The sequence below is a fragment of the Nycticebus coucang genome, chromosome 1, assembly GCF_027406575.1.
Source record: "Nycticebus coucang isolate mNycCou1 chromosome 1, mNycCou1.pri, whole genome shotgun sequence".
Lineage (NCBI taxonomy): Eukaryota > Metazoa > Chordata > Mammalia > Primates > Lorisidae > Nycticebus > Nycticebus coucang.
The window spans coordinates 160289597-160312141 of NC_069780.1; the positions used below are offsets into that span (position 1 = coordinate 160289597).

Sequence of the window (22545 nt, forward strand, 5' to 3'; positions counted from 1 at the left end):
ATTGGCCTGAACACACACAACACTTGGTACTTTCCTTTGCAGCCAGTTACACACTTGGCAGGAATCCTTTTGAGGCAGTGACACCTGCTAAGCCTCATGTAAAGAAAGCAGGAGATAGTAAAATAATTGCTTTTCTGCTGCAGATAGACCAAAATGACTATTGAAATTTGCCAGGGAAATGAACCACATGGGGGACTATCTATGTAAAAGTAAATATGTATATGTGCATTTTTTTTCTGGGCAGAAATCATTTTAACTAGATTCTCAAAGGGATCTGGAACTCCCAAAGGCTAATACCTACTGCTTAATGCAAATAAACAAAAATTTTGCTTTCAAATGGCAACCTTCTATTTTGATAGGAAGTTTCTTCATGGGAAAGATAACATCTGAGTCTCTTTGTATTTCCTGCACCCCGCACAACAGTATCCACATAGGAGCTGCACGTAGTAATCTGTTGACTGTTTGGACAAAATGCACTGCCAGTGAAAGCAAGGCTTCCTTGAAAACTGTCACTATCCAGGGACGACAGCACACTGCTTATCACTTCACCCACTGTGAGCATATAAAACTACATGGATTACTGAAAAAATTTACTTCTTTCTGAAGTCATAGGAATTTTGTATCTTGTATGTTTTGAAATTTCTGTTCCCTTTCTATTTCCAAGTCCACTAACTTTATCTGCATGGTACATATATTTGTTCCAATTTTACATCAGATCTTAAAAAATTCTGTGCGATATACAGACATTCCAGGCAGTAGGACTTCTGTGACAGTCAAAATGAGTCCTGGTTTCCCCCAGAAAGGAGGTCTAGTTTCTTATTCCTTTTCCTTAAACAAAAAAGAAAAGAGCAGTGGGCCCAGGGAGGCTCCATACCAATTCAAGTTTTAAACATAGAAAACAATTCACATAGGTCTGTAACAGCAGCACACCAGAATAATTTGAAACAGAAGGTGACTCTTCCAAAAAAGTTGAAACTGTGTGGGTTAGGCAAGTGAGTACCTTGCCACAGCAAAGAAAAAAGAAAAAAAGCCAGGTTTTTGTTTTTGTAAAGCAGGAGCATAACTTGCTGGCTCAGCAAATGTATTCCCCTATTCTAGTTTGGAAAAGAACTGACTTAGAGGCCCTCTTACCCCTAGCTTTTCTTCCCGCCTCCGACTGTACCATTAAGTCTTAGATAATGGGGTGACTTAGAAGGAGAGGGAACAAATTAGTCATTGTCAAAAACTTTCTCCTACTTTAGCACAGCAGCATGTACTGCTTCCTTTTAAATGAATGATAATAATCAGTTTAGGGATTTGCTGTTTGCAAGGTTACTGCAAGAGTGAGCATTGAACTTTGGACTATAGCTGAGGGGTGAAGTAAACAACAGGCCTATAAATACCCAGAGTTTCTGGCTGTGGCTTAGTGGAGCTGCCCCTGAGAAGCAGAGGAAGGAAGCAGGGCGTCCAAAGGGGTGTGTAAGTAGGAACTCTGTGTTTTCCCATACTTGATTCTCTTAAAGTTTGGTATGTATTGTTTTAGTCTGATTAAATATTTTTTTCTTAGAATAAATTTAGAGAATAGTGGGTTAAAGAAATAAAAATAATAAAAAAGAAAAAGAGTCTGAACTGGGGGGAGGTTCTCAGGGGGAACATCTGACAGTTCTTGTCCATTTCTGCCCTGCCTTTTGCATGGCAGAGAGCAAAGGAAGCTGGAAAATCCACAACTTTCACTCTGCAAAAGGTTATTAATGTTACGTAGGCAATAGTGTATGTTCAAATTAAAATATTTACCACTGAAATGCAGATCGAGAACAAATGGGGAATGGGAGGAAGGAAATAGCTGCATGGATTTGAAGAGAGAGACTGAAATATACTCATTCTATAGCACGGTGGCAATGTCCAGGGGTGTTGTGCGTAGCTTCGGGAGAAAAAAGTTGGGGGTGGAGGAGAGGAGGTTTAGTTGTTAAAGACTCATGTCACAGTCAGGTGATCTGTGATTAAATGCAAAGTTTTTCAGTTTAAGTGGAGAATAGGAGCTTTCAGATGAAAGATTTCAGATGCTAACATAAGTAAAGGGTAGAGAAAGTTTCTATGTATCCTGCTTTTTAAAAAGGAATTTAAATTCCCTGTTAAATTGTAATTGAAAAGTGATGAAGTTTGTGAAATTTACAACACTCTCCAATTGTCTCTGGATCAGCTTCCAGTAAATCGAATTTTGATATTTATTCCTATTCTTTTTATATAGTTGTCTGATAGCTATAATTATAATCAAAGGTTTATTATGTTGGAAATGATTTTAAAAAACCAAAATGGAACAGTCTATTGACTATGACAGAGGAAAATCCAAAAGTGAACTCTGTAATTTGTTACCCTCCACCACTGGCTTATTTTTTCATCAAAAACCTAAATGAGGGAATAAGTAAAATAATCTTTTCCTTTATATTCACTATTTAGGCTGGGCGCCGTCACTGACGCCTGTAATTCCTAGAACTCTGGGAGGCTGAGGTAAAAGGATTGCTTGAGTTTGTGAGTTTGAGACCAGCATGAGCAAGAGCAGGACAGGACTATCTCCACCAAAAATAGAAAAATTAGCCAGGCATTGTGGCAGGTGCCTTAGTAGCCAGTGACTCAGGAGACTGAGGCAAGAGGATCCCTTGAGGCCAGGAGTTTGAGAAGGTTGTAAGCTAGGCTGAAGCCATGGCACTGTGGCCTGGGGCAACAGAGTGAGACTCTGTCTCCAAAAAAATATTCGCCATTTAGCTCCTTGGAACTATGTGCTCTATGGCAAAGTGAGGGTACCAAGTGCTAAATTTTTGTGTAAGTTTTATAACTACTGAATTTGTGGCTCTTAAAAAAACAAGGAAAATCTAACTATTCTGTTAAGAAATAAAACAGCTTGATTTAATTTTATTATTATTTATTATTATTATTTTTTGGCCAGGGCTAGGTTTGAACCCTCAACCTCCGGCATATGGGGCTGGCGCCCTACCCTTTGAGCCACAGGCACCACCCACTTGATTTAATTTTATATTCTCTTGGTCATCCTAAGGCATAAACAAAAATATTGGCTGCTATTATAAAGTGACCTATCTAAAAACTATCAATATGTTATAATAACTAAGAGCTCATATTTTGGATTTGACAGAACTGTTTGAATCTAGTGCCTTTGGTGACTGAATTATTCTTTGTGTTACTGTAGACAAGATACCTAAACTCTTAGGCATATTATTCTCAGCTGCAAAAGGGAACAATCATACCTAGTTATTTTAAGGATTAACTGACTTTGTAGCTAAAAGTGATTAGTATCACCTGCATTTTGTTTTATAAATGTTTAATAAATGGTAGTTATAATAAGGATAATTGCAAAGAAAGTTCCTAGATTTAGTCCAAATATTTCCTCTTCTTTTTTAAATATTAGAATTTTTAAAATGTTTCAATAAGTAGCTGGGTTGGTCTTAGTAAGTCATTTAATTGAATTTATTCTCTCTTTCTCTCCTTCCATTCTCTCATTCTTCTATTATTCTCTTCTTTTAGTTAGCTCTTATCAAAATTTGACAAAATTTTGACAAAAATTTGGAGGTGTTAAATAATGTGAAACATAATCAGGTTTTAAAGACTTCTACCTCCATCTACTAGTACATTACAGCCTACATCAGTCTGATTTTTTAACTTTTCTGTTCCCCTCTTAATTTTGGGCTCACTTTAGGTAACTTATCATCAGCCTCTCCCACCACCCCAGAAAAAAACTTTTTCTTTTTTTGTTTTTAGCCTGAAATCAGTACTTGAAAATGCAGTGACTTCCTACTTTTGGAATTTTGTTCTGATCTCTCTACACAAGCGGTTCTCAACCTGTGGGTCCCGATCCCTTTTTAACACTAAAAATACATTGCAATCAGGAAGGTTGAGAACCACTGCTCTACACAGACTCCTATATCAAAATAAGCCTGAATTGCTGGGTGTGGTGGCTCATGCCTGTAATCCTAGCACTCGGGAGGCCACGGCAGTTGGATTACCTGAGCTCATGGGTTCAAGGCCAGCCTGAGCCAGAGCGAGACTTGGTCTGTAAAAATAGCGGGGTGTTGTGGCAGGCACCTGTAGTCCCTGCTACTGGAGAGGCTGAGGCAAGAGAATTACTTGAGCCCAGGAGTTTGAGGTTGCTGTGAACTTTGACACATGGCACTCTATCAAAGGGGACAAAGTGAGAAAGTGAGACTCTATCTCAAAAAAGGAAAAAAAAAAAAAAAAAAAAAAAAGAAAGAGCATAAATAACCTCTATGGGACTTTGTTGAGTTAGTCTCAGTTTGGGGAATATTTCTGGTCAGATATTTAACATTTTAACTTCTCTGCTCAGAGGGAGCATCTTTTTAACCCAAGAATATATTGTCTATTCACAGGAAATTTCTGAAACTAATGGTAGCCAGTAAATAGACTAGTTGAGTGTAGATTTAAGTAGATTTACTTATTTCATTTTGTATTTAATAGCTTTGCTCTTAAGATATCCTAAACCACAGATAGACAATCTGTGGTTAGGATGACAGTGAGTGATTTCTGGTATTTCTCCCTGGTAAGATTTATCTTGGGTGTGGTAATAACATTATGGCAAGTTTTATATCCGAAGAGATACAAATACTTTAATATTAATGTAGCACTACATTTTAATGTGTTAGAGAAATGAAAAGGGAACCATACTCAAGAGAATAGAGAGGTTTGAACCTGAAGAGCTAAGGGCTCAAATGAGCCACATGCACACTGCTTTACTGTCCTCACTGCCACCTTCTTTCTTCCTGAGTTCTCTTTCTATGCACCCCTTTTCATTTCTGTGTAGAATCCCTGGCTTAACCTTCCCAAAATTGGTAGAAGACAGAAAGAGCAGTTAGAACTTGGCATGTCTCAAATAAAGGTTAGCTTGTGTTTGTAGAATGTAACTTGGTTATGGAAGCTACAGTCTAAGCATTTTTTTCTTTTCTTTTCTTTCTTTCTTTCTTTTTTTTTTTTTTGAGACAAAAAGTCTCACTTTGCCACCCTGCATAGAGTGGCATGGAATCATAGCTCACAGCAACCTCAAACTCTTGAGCTCAACTAATTCTCTTGCTTCAGCCTCCCGAGTAGCTGGGACTACAGGCGCCTGCCACAACACCTGGCTATTTTTAGATAGCGGTTCTCACTCTCACTTAGGCTGGTCTCGAACTCGTGAGCTCAAGCAATCCACCTGCCTTGGCCTCCCACAATGTTAGGGTTACAGGTGTGAGCCATCATGCCCGGCTTCTAAGCATTTTTCTAAATGTGTGTTTTCTTTTGGAGACGTTCTCAGCTCTTGATTAGGTAAATCTCCATAGCATGCTTATTGCATATCTTGTAAGGCAGACACTTTGACAATTAAGAGACACTTTGATAATTCCCCTGCCCCTGGCTGATACCTTCTTCCCCTTTACAGGAAGATTTAGTGGGTAATTAGCCCAACAACATGGAGATAGAATCCATAGGCTAGGTATTTATATAGGAAGTAGATTTATACCTATTGCATTAATTGAAATCCATAGTTTACAGTTGTGAAGTTATCTAAGTAGACTGACAGGTTTTCTCTTTTACAGGACAACCCCAGAAATGTGGAGAAGCCTGGGGCTTGCCCTGGCTCTCTGCCTCCTCCCCGTGGGAGGAACAGAGAGCCAGGGCCAAAGCTCCTTATGTAGGCAACCTCCACCCTGGCGCATAGGAGATCAAGATCCAATGCTGAACTCTTCTGGTTCAGTGACTGTGGTTGCTCTTCTTCAAGCTAGCTGATACCTGTGCATTCTGCAGGCATCTAGGTAAGATTGTCTTTCTGTGGTTTAGGATATCCTACGAGGAAAGCAATTAAATGGAAACACACATGCATACATAAAATAAAATAAAAATGGAAACGATATATTAAATCACACTTTTGGAAGAAATGTATGTGTTTGCATAAAGCATATTAGAGGACAAAAACTGGAAAGATACACCCCAAAATGTTTATAGTGGTTTTCCTGCAGTTATAGGTTTGTTTTCTTTTTATGGACCTGTTTGTGTTGTAACGTCCTACTAAATATGTATTGTTTGTGTAGTGAAATGTTCTAAAATGTAATTCTGCAAATAGATGAGTTACTTCAATAATAAGTAACTGTTTTATCACTGTAGGAAGAACCCTTGACTTTCTATTCAAGGTCTTGTGTCATTTAGCAAATACATACTAAAAATATTTCTTGGGTTATTTACCAAGTAGAATTCTCTGTACAGTTGTTCCCCAAAGCTTGTGGAGGATTTCATTCTAGGATCCCCCTCAGATTAAAAATTCCAAGGATACTCAAGTATCCTTATATAAAATGGCATTACATTTGCATACACATCCTCTCATATATTTTATAAATCATCTCTAGGTTACTTATAATACCTAATACAAGGTAAATGTTATATAAGTAGTTGTTATGCTGTATTGTTTAGGGAATAAGAAAAATGTCTACCTGTTCAGTACCGACACAACTATCCATTTTTTTCCTGAATACTTTTGATCTGTGATTGGTTGAATCTACGCTTTCAGATGGATTTAAAAGGTATACACTTCCTAGAGTTAATCTGAGGATGAAATGAGCTGATGTTTGTTCAAGCATCTAGAATAAGACTTTAACTGAATACAAGTTTTAAATAATTCTAAAAGTCAAAGTTTCAGGGTCTTTTACAGCAGTATAAACAGGTATAGGTCGGTCAAAAATAGAAGGAAAGCTTCATGTAGAAAAATTATAGCGTGAGAAGGAGGGAAGAAACTACTAATCAAATTAAATGAGATTATTCATTTTATGTATTTTTCCAAATAATTTAGATTGGAAGACCTGCGACTAAAACTGGAGAAAGAAAGATATTCTAATATTTCCTACATAGTAGTTAATCATCAAGGAATCTCTTCTCAATTAAGATACATACACCTTAAGAATCAGGTTTCAGAGCATATTCCTGTTTATCAACAAGAAGAAAACCAAACAGATGTCTGGACTCTTTTAAATGGGAATAAAGATGACTTCCTCATATATGACAGGTATGTACACACACACAAACACATCTCAAATTAAAAGATACCTTCTTTGTATGTACATATGTATTTACTTTTTCCACCACACATAACAATCTTCTTTGTTGTTAAATGCCCTGCCATATACTTCGGTCCTCATCTCATGATCTCTTATTTGCTTTTTGAAGTAAAAATCACTCCCTACTTTGTTTTTAAAATTTCATATTACTATGAGAGTGCAAGTGATTAGGTTACAATGTTTGCATTTGTTAGGTAAGGTCCCTGTTGTAGTTGTGCCCCTCCCCCAGGTGTGCCATATACCCTTAACATTGTGCCAGTTAGGTGAGAGCACACCAATCCTCCTCTCCCTCCCCCCTTCCTCCTTCTCTCCTCTCCCCCTAACTTGAATTAAATTGAGTTTTTCTCTTGTGTGGGCATGTATTAGTTTCTTTACTGCCTTCATATTAATATTGAATACCATGGATACTTGCTTTTTGATTCTTGTGATACTCCAACTCTATCCAGATAATATAAAAGATGTAAAGTCTCCATCTTTTGATGGCTGAATAGTATTCCATGGTATACATATTCCAGTTTACTAATCCATTCATGTGTTGATGGGCACTGGGTTGATTCCACATCTTGACAATTGTGAATGGAGCTGTAATAAACAATCTGGTGCAAATGTCCTTGTGATGAAATGATTTTTTTCTTCTGAACTTCCTACATTTTGAAACACTTTCATCTTTTGATTCTTATGGCACTATATTCTGTGGATTTTCCCCATAACCTCTTCTTCATTCTCCTTCTGTCCCTACTCTTCTCTTCTCTTCTTCCTTCATTCTTCCTCTGTTTGTTCTGTACTTGTTTCTGTTATTTGGGTCTATTTAGGTTTCCTTCTTTCCACACTCTGCACATTCTATCTGAGTGATCTCACCCGCCCCTTGGTTACAGTTACAATATAGCATCTTCTCATGATCCCAAATACATACAAAGCTCAGACACAATGACTGAACTCCAGACCAGCATATCTACATCATAGACACATTCACAAACATCTTAACTTCAATTAATCAAATCTGGACTGATTATCTTTTCCTAAAACCTGCTTATACTTTAATCTTTGTGTAAATTATATAAAAAAACCCACTCAGGGGCAGATGCAGCCATGCCCATTACAGGGGCTTATAATCCTTGTAATCCTCAGCACCCCAACCCTATCATCTACTATGTTGCAAGAAATCACAAAAATCATTGTATGTTGGTAGCCTTGCCATCATCAACCATTCAGAAAACTGTGTGACAGGCATGTATTACTGACTCCTTCCATCACTCCCTCCACCTTGGGTCCGTCACCTGATTCTATGGATTTCAAATTCTTGGAATATTAATCTAATTTCCATAATCATTATCTTAGTTTACTTCACTATTGCCTCTTCTCTAGATTTTTTGCACCAGTATTCTCAATCCCTTCCTGCTTTGTATTTGATAGTAAGGGATTTAAACTAAGAGATTCACTTTTGTTTTATCACCAAATACTCAGTTTCAAAATAAACTCATTATATGGCTTAGTTTTATTATTTTTGAAATGGCATTGTTAAAAATAACACATGCAAAAGAGTTTACCATTCCAGAAGGGAAATGAAGAAAACCTACATATCTTTCCCCCTGTAAACTGGCATTCTTGTTAAAAGAATCAGTTTGTACATCACGCACAATTCTAACCTAAGTATTTTGCAGATGAAAAGTCACATTTTGCAGAGCACACTTATCTCTAATAAAGATTTTAAGGTTACCTAATTCCTGATCTGTAAAGTGTGTTTATTAGTCATTTAAACATGACCTGTATGAATCTATTTTTCATTCCATGTACAAATAAAGTGTTCATATCTTGAGGGAACCTCAATTCATGCATTTCCTGCTTTTACAAACATTTTTAGTCGGTTCTTCTTCTTCTTTTTTTTTTTTTCTTTTGGCTCTCCAGAATCAGGTGAGGCAGATTCTGCCTAGGTTTAAGCCCTACTCGATCTTACATTAATATTTTTATAATCTCACATTTCATTCAAATTTCTAATTTTGTCCATTGCAAAGTATAACCCCTGTGGTTTCACATAAAACCATATTACTGGGTAAAATGTAGGCAAGAAGAATATATCAAACCCACCATTTCTGAGAACGCCAAGTATTAAAATTCCAACTCTTTCATTGTGCTAAAATTTTTGTTGCCTTAGACATATATTTAAATAAATAGGCTACTGGTCAAAGCTTTGAGATCTTTTTGCTATACACAATTTCTTGTGTTGAATTTGTGCTGCCTTAGCAGTCATAAAAGCTTATGTGATTTGCAGAGCCTAATTTATAAGTCAGTGGGTTCAGGCTCTAGTAGAATTTGTGAGCCAATTATAAAATTATATTTGACCATATCACAATGACTATATTGTGCATTTTTGTATGTAGTGACATATCTATCTAAAACAACTCAAAATGCTAGTATTTATGTATTAAGACTCATTGTGGTCTTGCTATGACCTGACTTGGTATGTAAAGGCTTCGGAGCTCATTCGTAGGTTCCCATCAAAGGAAATCTACTGAAAGCATCAGAGTATCTTAATTATAACACCACTAAACCTAGAATGCCTACCATAGATTGAACCTGAGTAGAATCATGATACAGAAAATATTGTAAAGACATTGTGTTTTTTCTTTCTAGATGTGGCCGTCTTGTATATCATCTTGGTTTGCCTTATTCCTTCCTAAATTTTCCATATGTAGAAGAAGCCATTAAGATTGCTTACTGTGAAAAGAAATGTGGAAACTGCTCTCTCATGGTATTTATTTCAATTATTTTTCCTGGGAGAAAAAAGGAAATCATTTAAGAACTATCTAAATAAGTTAGCACTTCATGATAAATTACCAATCAATGTCTTTGTGCTAAAAATAAACAACAGTAATTTTTATAATTACACACATTTCCTATTATATAATACATACTTTTAAGTATATTTTTGAAATCCATATTGCTGCCTTTATCTAAGGTTTTAGAAAATAAAAATCAGCATAGATAACATATTTCAATTATCACCAAATGATGTTGCATGAGTATAAGTGTTCACAGAGTTTAGTCAACATGTAAAATAATATTATTGTTGTTACCTGAATATGTTCACACAAGAATATAGTGATAGTGCCATTTCATGGCATTAGCTGACATGGAATTTGGGCCAGAAAACTACTTAATTTATCAAGGGTTCAAGACTAACAGATTTTCCCTGAAGCCCTTACATTTTCTGTCCATTCTGAAGTCTGAATTACTGCATTTATTTCAAAATGAAATAAATATTCTTCTTATTACTGATATTTCTTTCCTGGAAACCATGAAAATATTTATTCCTTTTATGAGAAGCACTATATTTAAATCTTTTTTTTTTTTTTAACAAAAGAGATACTCAAATAATTGATTTTAATTTGTATCAGCCAGATTCATTTTCCTTTGTATTGAAAAGGAAAAGAATTCTACACGATATTTCCTTAATAAGGCAGACTGGCAAAATTTGAACTCAGGTTTAAAAAGAATTCTAAATTTTATTTGTAAACTGTATTTCCTTTAGATTTTTCTTAGCTCTAAAGAAAGTCACCTCAAATTTTAACAAATCATTTAATTAATTTATTAGTTGTTGAGGAGCACTTCAGGTTAATTACATTACTTATGTAATTTTTCACGTGTTAATCTTCATAATGATCTTAAAAGGATTATTTTACTTCTTTTAAAGATGAAGGAACTGAGGTAATGCAAGAAAAGTATTAACTCAGTGTTTGACCTATACTAAGCCTTTAATGAATGCTAGCTATATTGATTCTTCATCTTTTAGGATTATTTCTGTATTTGCATTTGTGCAAATGCTCAATAGTAATAAGTGTTCCTAGTTATTTTGAAAAAAGGCAGGAACAATCCCCATAATATGCTTAAAATTTATGAACCACCTGTAAATAAGAATTACTGATCAGATACTGAATTGATTGGTATCTAATATGCCAAATCAAACTGAAGTTTTTCTATTTCATTATTTCCTGGATGCCATAAATTAGATGATGCATTATTTATTTACTATTAAGAAAAAATAATTGCCAATTAAAGGACGATACAGTGCTAAAACACCATCAATAGTAGGATACATTCTAATTTTAGAGATATTAAAATGTAAGAAAACATGGACCACAGAATCAACAAAATATAGTAATTAGTTTTTTAAATTAATTAGACTATACAATTATTTGTGTTTGTTTAATAACTGAACACTTCAAACATTACACAGTGTATTTTAAACATTTATCAAATTGCTTACAAATTTATAACTAAATATTACTAAGTTCTAGAAGTAATTCAGAAATAACCAAAAAATCAGCCACTCACTAGATATATGCTAAAGTCTAATGGAATGTATTATCTTTTAAAACTATTTAAAACATCAAACCATATCACTTAGTGAGTCTTTGGATTCTAAGTTAATTTTTTGATGTTATTTACAAATCAACTTCAAATTGAGATTTAATATTGTGTTGATATATCTATAGGCTTTGAGCCTGTGATTTGTGGGTATCACAAAACAATAACAGACTTTCAGTGAATTAAAAAAATAGGATCATGTAGGATGGAATATTATGGTCAATGGGAAATGGGCAGTAATTTGCTACTTCTCATCTGGCAGCACTAAAGAAGGGACACATTGGCAAAGCTTTGGTTGAAGTACAAAGCGTATCTTGGCATGCTACTTTAATCCTAGGTTAGAGTATGAAAAACCACTAAATTTAAGTAGAGCTTATGAGATTTTTGAATTATCTGAGGAAAATTAGTATTAGACTAGATGCACTGTTGACACAAGTATGAAAGGTTCCATGGAGGTCAATTGATTTTAGAATTTGATTGACTTTACTGCGATCTAAGTTATGTTAGCCAGCTTACTTCATTTTGTTTCTGCAGGTATAAATACAGTGATTTGACTTTCTCTTTAAGCCTTAAACAAAAAGTGTAGATGTTGTGACTAACGTTAGGCTCTTAACTCATTAATATAGGGCGGTGCCTGTGGCTCAGTCTGTAAGGCGCCTGCCCCATATACCGAGGGTGGTGGGTTCAAACCCGGCCCCGGCCAAACTGCAACCAAAAAAAATAGCCGGGCGTTGTGGCGGGCGCCTGTAGTCCCAGCTACTCAGGAGGCTGAGGCAAGAGAATCGCTTAAGCCCAGGAGTTGGAGGTTGCTGTGAGCTGTGTGAGGCCATGGCACTCTACCGAGGGCCATAAAGTGAGACTCTGTCTCTACAAAAAACAAAAACAAAAAAAAAATACTCATTAATATAATGAAATACAAAACCAGCTTGATTCTAGTTGAAATTTCCTGTCAGGTGTATAAATCCTTTTTATATCCATTCCTGCTAAATCTATAAATTTGTTGGTAATTTGTTTACATTTATAAATTTATTCCAGACTCTCAAAGATGAAGACTTCTGTAAAAATGTATCTTTGGTTACTGTGGAAAAAACAACCAAAGCTCCACAGCCCCATCACCACCATCACCACCACCACAAGCATCATCACCATCACGGGCATCGGCATCTTGGGAGCAGTGAGCTTTCAGAGAATCAGCAACCAGGAGCACCAGATGTTCCTACTCACCCCCCTCCTCTAGACCTTCGTCACCATCATAAACACAAGGGTCAGCACAGGCAGGGTCACCCAGAGAACTGACATATGCTAGGAAGTGAAGGTTTACAACTTGCACAAAAGCTCTGACAAAAGAAATGTAAAAATCAATTACTCTGAAAGTTGTCCCAAGATTCAGAGTTGGCTCCTAGTAGCTGATGCTGATATTGTCGACATCTGATATTTGAAAATACAGGGTCTGCAATCACCTGACAGTGTAAAGAAAACCTCCCATCTTTATGTAGCTGACAGGGACTTTGGGCAGAGGAGAAAGTAATTGAATCTTGTCAGTGACGTTTGCCTCCAGCTGCCTGACAAGCAAGTCAGCAGCTCATTCCCACAGAAACCAGCCCTAAGTGAAGATGAGCTATTAAAGAAAAAAAGTGAGAATGACCTTCAAACTAAATACTTAAAATAGGATATGTTCCTCAACTCAGTGTAGACACAATTTCACTTCTAGCATTTTTAAGAACTACCAAATTAATCAGTGAGCCAAAAACAGATTTGTGCAAACAAGGAGGAATCTACTGGCGTAGCTTCCAGATTTAAAATTTTATGTCATAGTAATTTTAACCCAAATCCTGTGTTTATTATGGGGCAACTGCAAGGTGATTTCAGGTTTTGGTGTCTTTTTTTTTCTTTTTCCAATGTTCTAATTGCATTAATGAGAACAAAAACATAAACTATGACCTAGGGGTTTTTGTTGGAAAGTGAGCAATTTAGAATGGAGGAAGAACAACAGAGACATGCTTTCCATTTTTTTCTTTACTTATTTCTCAAAACAATTATCTTTGTCTTTTCAATCTCACATTTTTAACAGATTAAATATCTTTAAAGAAAGATATTTTAAAATCCAGAAATACTTAACACATGAATGTTTTGCTAAAAAGCACATATGACTACATTTTAAATATCCATTTATCATTTTTATATCTAGGACTTATATCTCGATTTTTATTATCACATATGAAAGCCTTTGTATCTTGTCTTCTTTCTCTAACATTGTATTTTACTCTTCTAAAATTTGAGTGGCTGTCTTGAAAGATGTAAAAGGAAAGGATAAAGGAATGTTGTGTATCTCTAGACTGCTTAGAAAGTATTTCCATAATCCATGATGGTTTATTAGGTAAAGTAAACCCTGTAAACCTGAACTCCTTTATGGCTAATACAAATAAGCAAGAATGCAGCACCAAATTGGCTAAGGTAGGGATTTGTCTAAATAAACTCAATTTTTCAAAGTTTGAAAATTTTTTGTGTATTATTATTTAAGTGGTATGCTTACACTGAAAGTAGAAGGAAAATTTTCAATCATCCTTAAAGAAATTAAATAGCAGCTAAGGAATTTGCTGCTACAGTCAAAACCGTCTTCGCTTAAAGTGAGAATCTTTGCCAACAGAAAGACGTTGCTCTAAATCACGAATGGTATTACGAAGAACTGCAATCTCCTTATTTTTTTCTTCTTGAAAATGTTGAAGCTTCTAAATGAAGCAGAACAAACTTGTTATTGCAATGAAAAAAATAAGATTTTTTTATAAGGAACAAAATAACAACAAAAAACAAATTTCTGGTATGAGGTGGTATTTAAAGAAGAGACTTCATTTTGAAAGGTCTATAATTTCAGTTTTGTGAGATTTAATGGGAAAAACTGGAATAAGATTAAAAAAATTCTGTTACATATATTATTAATAAATATTACATAATTTTTATAGAAACATACTAAGAAAATGTACTTTCTTAAACAATAGTCATGGGAGAAAAACTCACATACCCTTCGGTAGATACTCTGTGGCAAAGCAGCAGAATCCATATATGATTTTGATTTAGTCTGAACTTTTGCTAGTTTGGCATCAAACTGAACCAAGTTTAAAAAAAGACAGTTATTGGGACTAGTTAAACAATTAGAAACAATTGTTTCATAAATAAAATAAAGTATAATACATGGAATCCTTTGACATACCTATAATTTAAGTGTATTCCCTGTATAACAGACAATGGAAAAATCTTTCTTTAAGTAAACAATTTTTAAGAAAAAGCAAAGAACATACCATATTAATAACCCTGATTGCATGTTAAAATTACCTGGGAGCTTTTTAAAAGTACCAAATGTGTAGGTACCAACTTAGAGATTTTAGGAAGTATCTACATCATCTTTTTCTCAAAACATCAGGTGATTTACCATGCAGCCAGGGTTGAGAATCTGGTTTAACTTAAAGATAGGTAAAAATATTTTCACATTACCATGAATGTATTGTAAAGATAATACAGTGTATTTAACAGTCATGGGAGAAAAACTCACATATCCCTCTCCACAAATTTTGAAGGTAAACAAAATTTGAGTAAGATTTTATTATTTAGTTTAAACTCTTGCTGGTTTGAATTAAACTGAATTGGGTTTAAAAAGTTCTCATAAGTCATTCCTACAGGCCAGTTGTCTTTTGTGCACTATATTCCATTACAATTCTTTCCTTCAGATTTCTTTTAGTGTAGCCTCTGTGAGGACAAGGAATAAACTCTGCATGACTGTGTTCCGGTTAGATGAGAGAAATGGGTAGGTACAAAGAAGACAAATAACCAAGGAATTCTGTATACTAGCCAAGTAATTGACTCCGGCTAGACCAGTGCCAGGGCTCAAATGGCAAACAAAATGCAAATTCCCACATAGTGGATTAGAAGTTGGTGGTAGATCTTGAAACATGGCCTATTATTTTCTGCTGGCCATCTCTGGTTTGTGGGTATACTTGGCTGGATGGCAGCAGCAGTAAAGAGCCTTTAAAGTCAACATCAGTCTCCCTTATGCCCAATAATTACACATGGCACCTTACCAAGCACCCCAGGATACCAAAGTTTCAGGAAAATGAATAGTAAGTTATCTCAACCAAGACCTGGGAATTCTTAGTCCATTAAGTAAAATGAGAGTTGGAGATGGGGTGGGGGAGAGCAAGAGAAGCACGAATCAAAGAAAGATTGGTGGGATCTAAAAAAATGTAAAGAATGAACATTTTGTTAACATATCATTATCTTTGGGATTCTGAAGTCTGGTTAAATAACCTTGAAAGGCTTTAGAGCAAAGAGCTGGAACTGGAGTTTTACCCTTTAAGGTACCATATCTGAAATTCCTTCTAAGTTTCGTTTTTGTGGTTTTTAAAAAAAATTTGGTTTGTTTGCCCCTATGACATATATTTTTCCAGAAATTTATCAGGAAGAAATTTATCTCTTCGTATCCCAAATAAAGCAAAAGAAATTTCTGGTTGGTTTACCCTAGGGTTCCACAATTTCTGCTGGGAAGAGAGGGGAGAGTAATGTTAAAAATTAGAAACACTCACCCCACGTTGGAACGGCAGTCTTATGAAGACTGCATAGACTTGTTTGTAAAACGCAGGTAATCCCCAAGTTACCTGTTCCCTCTCTCAGAGGAAACAACACCCTTTCTGGAAACTAGGACATTCTGAACAACTGAAGAGTCCCACCTTCAGGCCAAGTGCTGAAAAGCAGTGTAGGTGACAGTTTTATGGTGTTTGAGCATTGCATTTGGCAGAGAATGAGTGGTATGAAGCCCTCTCACAGGATTGTTCTTAGTCCTGAAAGTTATCTCACTGTGATGAAAAATAATCAAAGAGCAGTTTAGACTAAGGAATATGTCCTCAAGATTAGCAGACTCTTAAACCTACCTCCAGCTGTAGCTTGATTATTTCACTTTGTTTTTCATTCTCTTGAGTTCTTAACTTTGCATTTAACTCTGAAATTTCCATTTCCTTTTTCCCTATTAGTTCTTTGTGCTTTTCCTCATTTAATTCAACTGAATAAAATAAAAGTAAATAAAATTCATTAATTTAACATTTCAAAAATACAGGTCTATATTTCTTCAGTATTTTAAATAATTTACCAGAAAGTAAATTTTATTAATAAAACATATTTTAGAAATTGCTTATGTATAGGGTAGACCTTTTATATATATATTTTTTATTAAGTCATATACACATAGATCATGAATACATTTATGCATATGTGGGGTACAATGTGTTGATTTTTTAAATATAATCTGACGTGGTTACATCAATCCAATCAACATAGCTTTCGTTTTACCCTTTAATATATTTTTGACAAGACACTGCATAATGCTCAAACACAAAGGTCACTCACTGAATGCTTTTGAATAAATGAATGAAGTTGCACTCTTAAACATTAATGACTTAAAAAACGAATAAATAATTCCTGTGGTTAAAGAGGGTCAACAAAGCCTGGGGTCCCACATGTAAAAGGCCCAAACTACTAGATGACTCTCTAGTGGTTTATTAAGCCCCTGATATACTACTCCATAGGATCAGGCCTCTGTCATGTTTCCATCATGTCTCTATGCTTCATCGAATTTCCTCTTCTCTCTATTTTTTATTACTATCAATGACAACGTGCCATCTGGGATGGGAGCCTCAAGGAAATCTTTGGTTTTAAAAAGAAAAGAATCAATTAGTCCATCATCCCTGCAAATAAGGGGCTTCTTAAATTCCTAATATATATTTATATTTAGATAATTTATTTTTAGCATTTTCCAGTGTTTGTACTTATGGCCATATAACACAGCATTAGCTATGCCCCACAAACTTTGATATGTAATGTTTTCCATATAATTCAGTTTAATTTTTTAAATTTCCTTTAGGATTTTCCCCTGGATTCATAGATTATTCATAAATAATTTCTGAACAGATAGGGGTTTTCTATTTATCTGTATTTTACCAACATTACATTAATTACAATGCAGCCAAAGTAGGTACTCAGATCTTTGAAATGTGTTAAAATTTGCTTTTTGGTTCATGAAATGGTCAACTTTCTTAAATGTTCTATAGATACTTAAAAATAATACATTTCTGCATTTATTGGGTATAATTTTTAAATGTGTCAATTAGTATCAATTTGTTGATTTTATTGTTTAAATTTTCTATATCATTACTGATATTGTATGTTTTTATGTACTTTTTCAACTACTAAAAGAGGTGAATTCAAATCTCACTATGGTTGTGAATTTGTCTGTTTATCTCACTAGTTTTACCAATTTTTTAAATCTTTTTTTTATTAAATCATAAACACATAGATCATGTATACATTAATGCATTTGTGGGGTACAATGTGCTGATTTCATATAGAATTAGGAATGCTTACATCACACTGAATTTTACCAATTTTTGATTCATATAATTAAAGCTCCATCATTTGGTACACGTAAATTTGAATTGTTGTTATATTTTCCTGGTGAATTAATTTTATCATAATGAAATTTTTATCCTTGTCTCTAGCATTGCTTTTTGTTTTAAAGTATATTTTGTGCAATATTAGCATAGCTATGCCACCTTTATGTTGGTTACCATTTGCATGGTATACCCTTTTCCATTTTTTTTTATATCTTACACTTTAGGTATATAGCTTTATAACTTTATATATTAGAAGATTTTAATATTTATCCAATTTAATCATCTTTGCCTTTTAGTTGGAACATTTAGTCAAAGTTCATTTAATACATTTACTGATATATTTGGGTTTAAATTTATCAGCTTATTATTTGCTGTTTTTTACATTGTGTTCCTTTCTTCTCTTTTCTTGCCTTCATTTAGACTGAATCACTATTTTTATTTTCCTCTCCTCTATTATCTTGATAGTCATTATCTTGATGAATATTCTTTTATTCTTCCTGTAATGTTTACTTGATGTATATGGTATGCACACTTGATTTATTAGAATCTAACACAATTAGTACCTTTACCAATTTACAGACATTATATAAAAATCTTATAATACTTTTTTGCCTTCCCTTGTGTTTTTTAATTTTTGAATTAATATACATTCTTATATAAAATTCAGTGTTACAGCAAAAGTGTCCATATTTCCAGTTTTGTTAGCCTGAAATTTTTTTCAGGTGCCTCCAAGTATTTTTCTTATACATATTAACTTTAAAACTTTTTTTTTTAATTTTCAACATTTTTTTAAATTAAATCGTAGCTGTGTACATTAATGCAATCATGGGGCACCATGCACTGGTTTTATATACAATTTGAAATATTTTCATCAAACTCGTTAACATAGCCTTCCTGGCATTTTCTTAGTTATTGTGTTAAGACATTTATATTCTACATTTAGTAAGTTTCACATGTACCCCTGTAAGATGCACCGTAGGTGTGGTCCCACCAATTTCCCTCCCTACACCCATCTTCCCCCCTCCCCTCCCCTCCCTTTCCCCTAATTATTCTTAGGTTATAATTGGGTTATAGCTTTCATAAAGAAAATTATAAATTAGTTTCATAGTAGGGCTGAATACATTGGATACTTTTTCTTCCATTCTTGAGATACTTTGCTAAGAAGAATATGTTCCAGCTCCATCCATGTAAACATGAAAGAGGTGAAGACTCCATCTTTCTTTAAGACTGCATAATATTCCATGGTGTACATATACCACAATTCATTAATCCATTTGTGGGTCGATGGGCACTTGGGCTTCTTCCATGATTTAACAATTATGAATTGGACTGCAATGAACATTCTGGTACAAATATCTTTGTTATAATGTGATTTTTGGTCTTCTGGATATATACCTAGTAGAGAATTATAGGATCAAATGGAAGTTCTATTTTTAGATCTCTAAGTGTTCTCCAGACATCTTTCCAAAAGGAACATATTAGTTTGCATTCCCACCAGCAGTGTAGAAGTGTTCCCTTTTCTCCATATCCATGCCAACATTTCTGGTTTTGAGATTTTGTGATATGGGCAAATCTTACTGGAGTTAGATGACATCTTAAAGTAGTTTTGATTTGCATTTTTCTGATGATTAAGGATGATTAAGTATGATGAGCATTTTTTTCATATATCTATAGGCCATGTGCCTATCTTCTTCAGAGAAGTTTCTCTTCAAGTCCCTTTCCCACCCTGAGATGGGATCACTTGTTCTTTTCTTGCTAATAAGTTTGAGTTCTCTGTGGATTCTGGTTATTAAACCTTTGTTGGAGCCATAACCTGCAAATATCTTCTCCCATTCTGAGGGCTGTCTGCTTGCTTTACTTACTGTGTTCTTCACTGTGCAAAAGCTTTTTATTTATTTATTCATTCATTTTTGCAGTTTCTGGCAGGGCTGGGTTTGAACCCACAATCTGCGGCATATGGGGCCGGTGCCCTACCACTTTGAGCCACAGGCGCACCCTGCAGAAGCTTTTTAGTTTGATCAGGTCCCAGTAGTGTATTTTTGATGCTGCTTCAATTGCCCTGGGGGTCCTCCTCATGAAATATTCACTCAGGCTGATTTCTTCAAGAGTTTTCCCTGCACTTCTTCTAGTATTTTTATAGTTTCATGTCTTAAGTTTAAATCTTGAATCCAGTGAGAGACTATCTTAGTTAATCGTGAGAGGTGTGGGTCCAGTTTCAGTCTTCTACAGGTCACCAGCCAGTTCACCCATTTGTTAAATAGGGAATCTTTTTCCCACTGAGTGTTTTTAATTGGCTTGTCAAAGATCAAATAACGGTAAGTAGCTGGGTTCATCCTTTGGTTTTTTATTCTGTTCCCTACATCTACCTCTCTGTCTTTGTGCCAGTACCATGCTGTTTGGATCACTATCGGTTTATCGTATAGTCTGAGGTCTGGTAGTGTTAATCCCATTTACTTCCCCTCTATCTTTGGTGGTTTTGTACTAGCTAAACTAGAACTATGTTTACTATGTTTTTCAGAATTCCCTTTCCTATATGTTAGAGTTTGCCATAGGAGACATATGCACAAGATTTGAGACCTTTTGAAATAATTAGCATGCTAGGCAATGTTGCTAGGTGTCACTCATTGTCAGTCTTATCAAATCAGCATCTATTATTTTCTAAGCATAAGGAAATTCAAATTGTCACTGATCACTAGATCACCTTACTAATATGGGAGTTGAGTTCCATAGTTTTTTAAAGCTCCAACCAGATTTCTTCTTTTAGCTGATATGAATCCTATGCCAGGTGTCCTTGCAGCTCCATAGCTGCACCATCTTTTCCTGTAGGTCACCATGTCATCAGGTTACAAAGGAGCGTAAGAAAGATTCAGGCTCTGGTTCATCCTCACTCTTTCCTACTTCATATCCAGCTTTCCTCTAACTGCAGCGACTTTAGTCTTAACACTAAATACAGAGAGAACAGCCTTTCATAGAATATGCTATTACTTCCTATGTCTCATATGTTCTTTTCTATATATGTCATCTTCTTGACTTTCTCTGCCTTGGGTTGGATCTTTTCTTCTTATTTGCCAACTTACTAATTCTATCTCCAGTTGTATCTAATTGGCTGTTAAACCAATACACTGAAACTTTATTTTTAGGGCAGTGCCTGTGGCTCAAGGAGTAGGGTGCCAGACCCATATACCGGGGGTGGTGGGTTCAAGCCCGGCCCCAGCCAAAAACTGCAAAAAAAAAAAAAAAAAAAAAGAAACTTTATTTTTAGTTATTGTGTTTTCAGCACTCACATTTTCATATATTTCTTTCATTTTGTTTTGCTTTCTTTTCTTTTCAAGATGGGGTCTCACTCTGTTGTCTATATTGGAGTGTAGTGGTGTAATATGGCTCCTTGCAACCTCAAACTCCTGGGCTCAGGTGATCTTCCTACCTCAGCCTCCCAAATAGCTGGGTCTACAGGCATGTGCTACCATGCCTGGATAATTTTTAAATATTTTTAGAGATGAGGTCTTACCATGTTGCCTAGGCTGGTCTTGAACTCCTGGATTCAAGTGATCCTCCTACTTCAACCTTCCAAGTGTCTGGGATTATAGACATGTGCTACCACACTCAGCTCCATATATTTCTCTACTATAGTTTTCAGTTTTTTATCAAAATTTCCCATTACATTGTTTTATTCCTCAATTATATTAATCAGAGTAATTGTTAAGTTCCATATTTGATATTGCCATTCTGTGAATCTTAGTGTATTTATTTCCTTTTTAAAATTTTTATAATTGAGTTTGCACATTTTTAAAGTCAGACTTACTGAGGCATAACCCATATATAGCAAAATCCTTTTTGAGGTATAAAGTTTGGTGAGTTTTAACAAACATACATAATCTAACCATTACTACAATCAAGAAATACTAATAAAATCTTCCATCACTTCAAAAATAGCCCTTGTGTCCCTTGCAGTCCATCCTTTTACTCACATGCTGGCAAACAGTGATCTGACTTTTGTCACCATAATTTCTCCTTTTTCCAGAATGTCAAAAAAACAGAATCATACAGTATATAGCCTTTTGGGTCTGGCTTCTTTCATTTGCTGTAATGCTTTTGAAGTGAATTGCTGAATGTATCAGTAGTTTGTGCCTTTTCATTGCTAAGTAATTTCCATTGTATGGATGTACCACGATTTGTTTATTTATCAGCTAATGAATTTGCTTGATTACAGTTCAGGGCCATTAGGAATAAAGTTGCTATAAATATTCACAAACAGGTCTTTGTGAGAGAGATGCTTCCATTTCTCTCAGGTTAATACTTATGAGTGGGATTTCTGGGTCATATGGTAAATGGTAACATTTAACTACAATGGTAACATTGTAGTTATAGGAATCAAATTTAGAAAATGTATTTATATACATAAATATATAGAAAGCTACAAAACATAAATTAAAATGCATCAAGGCAGCATTCATTCAAGAATATTGGCTACCACTGAAAAAATTATACATACACATATTTAAATTGTTTCATGATATTGTAGAATTCTTAAATTAAAAATTTAAAAACTTACTTTTTTTCTGCATGTCCTGGTAAAGTTTGCTCATTTCTATCTTATGTCCCTCCTCTTTGATTTTCATTTCACTCACAAGTTTGGCAATATTATTCTTATGTTCCTAGAGATT

The 22545-nt window shown here is 34.8% G+C and overlaps 2 protein-coding genes across 3 annotated transcripts in view; one reads left to right on the forward strand and one right to left on the reverse strand.

The window, feature by feature from the left end:
• Window positions 1–1371: 1371 nt before the first annotated feature.
• On the forward strand, window positions 1372–13945 carry SELENOP (selenoprotein P). 2 transcript variants are annotated; one of them, XM_053591432.1, is made up of 5 exons: window positions 1372–1454; window positions 5574–5789; window positions 6818–7030; window positions 9714–9831; window positions 12483–13945. In XM_053591432.1, exons 2-5 carry the CDS (start codon window positions 5587–5589, stop codon window positions 13056–13058), a joined length of 1110 nt encoding a protein of 369 aa, XP_053447407.1. In that variant the 5' UTR covers window positions 1372–1454; window positions 5574–5586; the 3' UTR covers window positions 13059–13945. The 2 variants fall into 2 exon arrangements, with proteins under 2 accessions (XP_053447407.1, XP_053447413.1); XM_053591438.1 differs by having other exon boundaries at window positions 1380–1458.
• Window positions 13317–22545, reverse strand: part of CCDC152 (coiled-coil domain containing 152) — a 54924-nt gene continuing 45695 nt past the window's right edge. The window contains exons 5-8 of the mRNA XM_053591451.1: window positions 22434–22536; window positions 16367–16494; window positions 14467–14550; window positions 13317–14176 (exon numbers count right to left, since the gene is read on the reverse strand). Of these exons, the coding sequence (XP_053447426.1) occupies window positions 14054–14176; window positions 14467–14550; window positions 16367–16494; window positions 22434–22536 (438 nt within the window). The 3' untranslated portion in view covers window positions 13317–14053. The remainder of the gene's footprint in view (window positions 14177–14466; window positions 14551–16366; window positions 16495–22433; window positions 22537–22545) is intronic.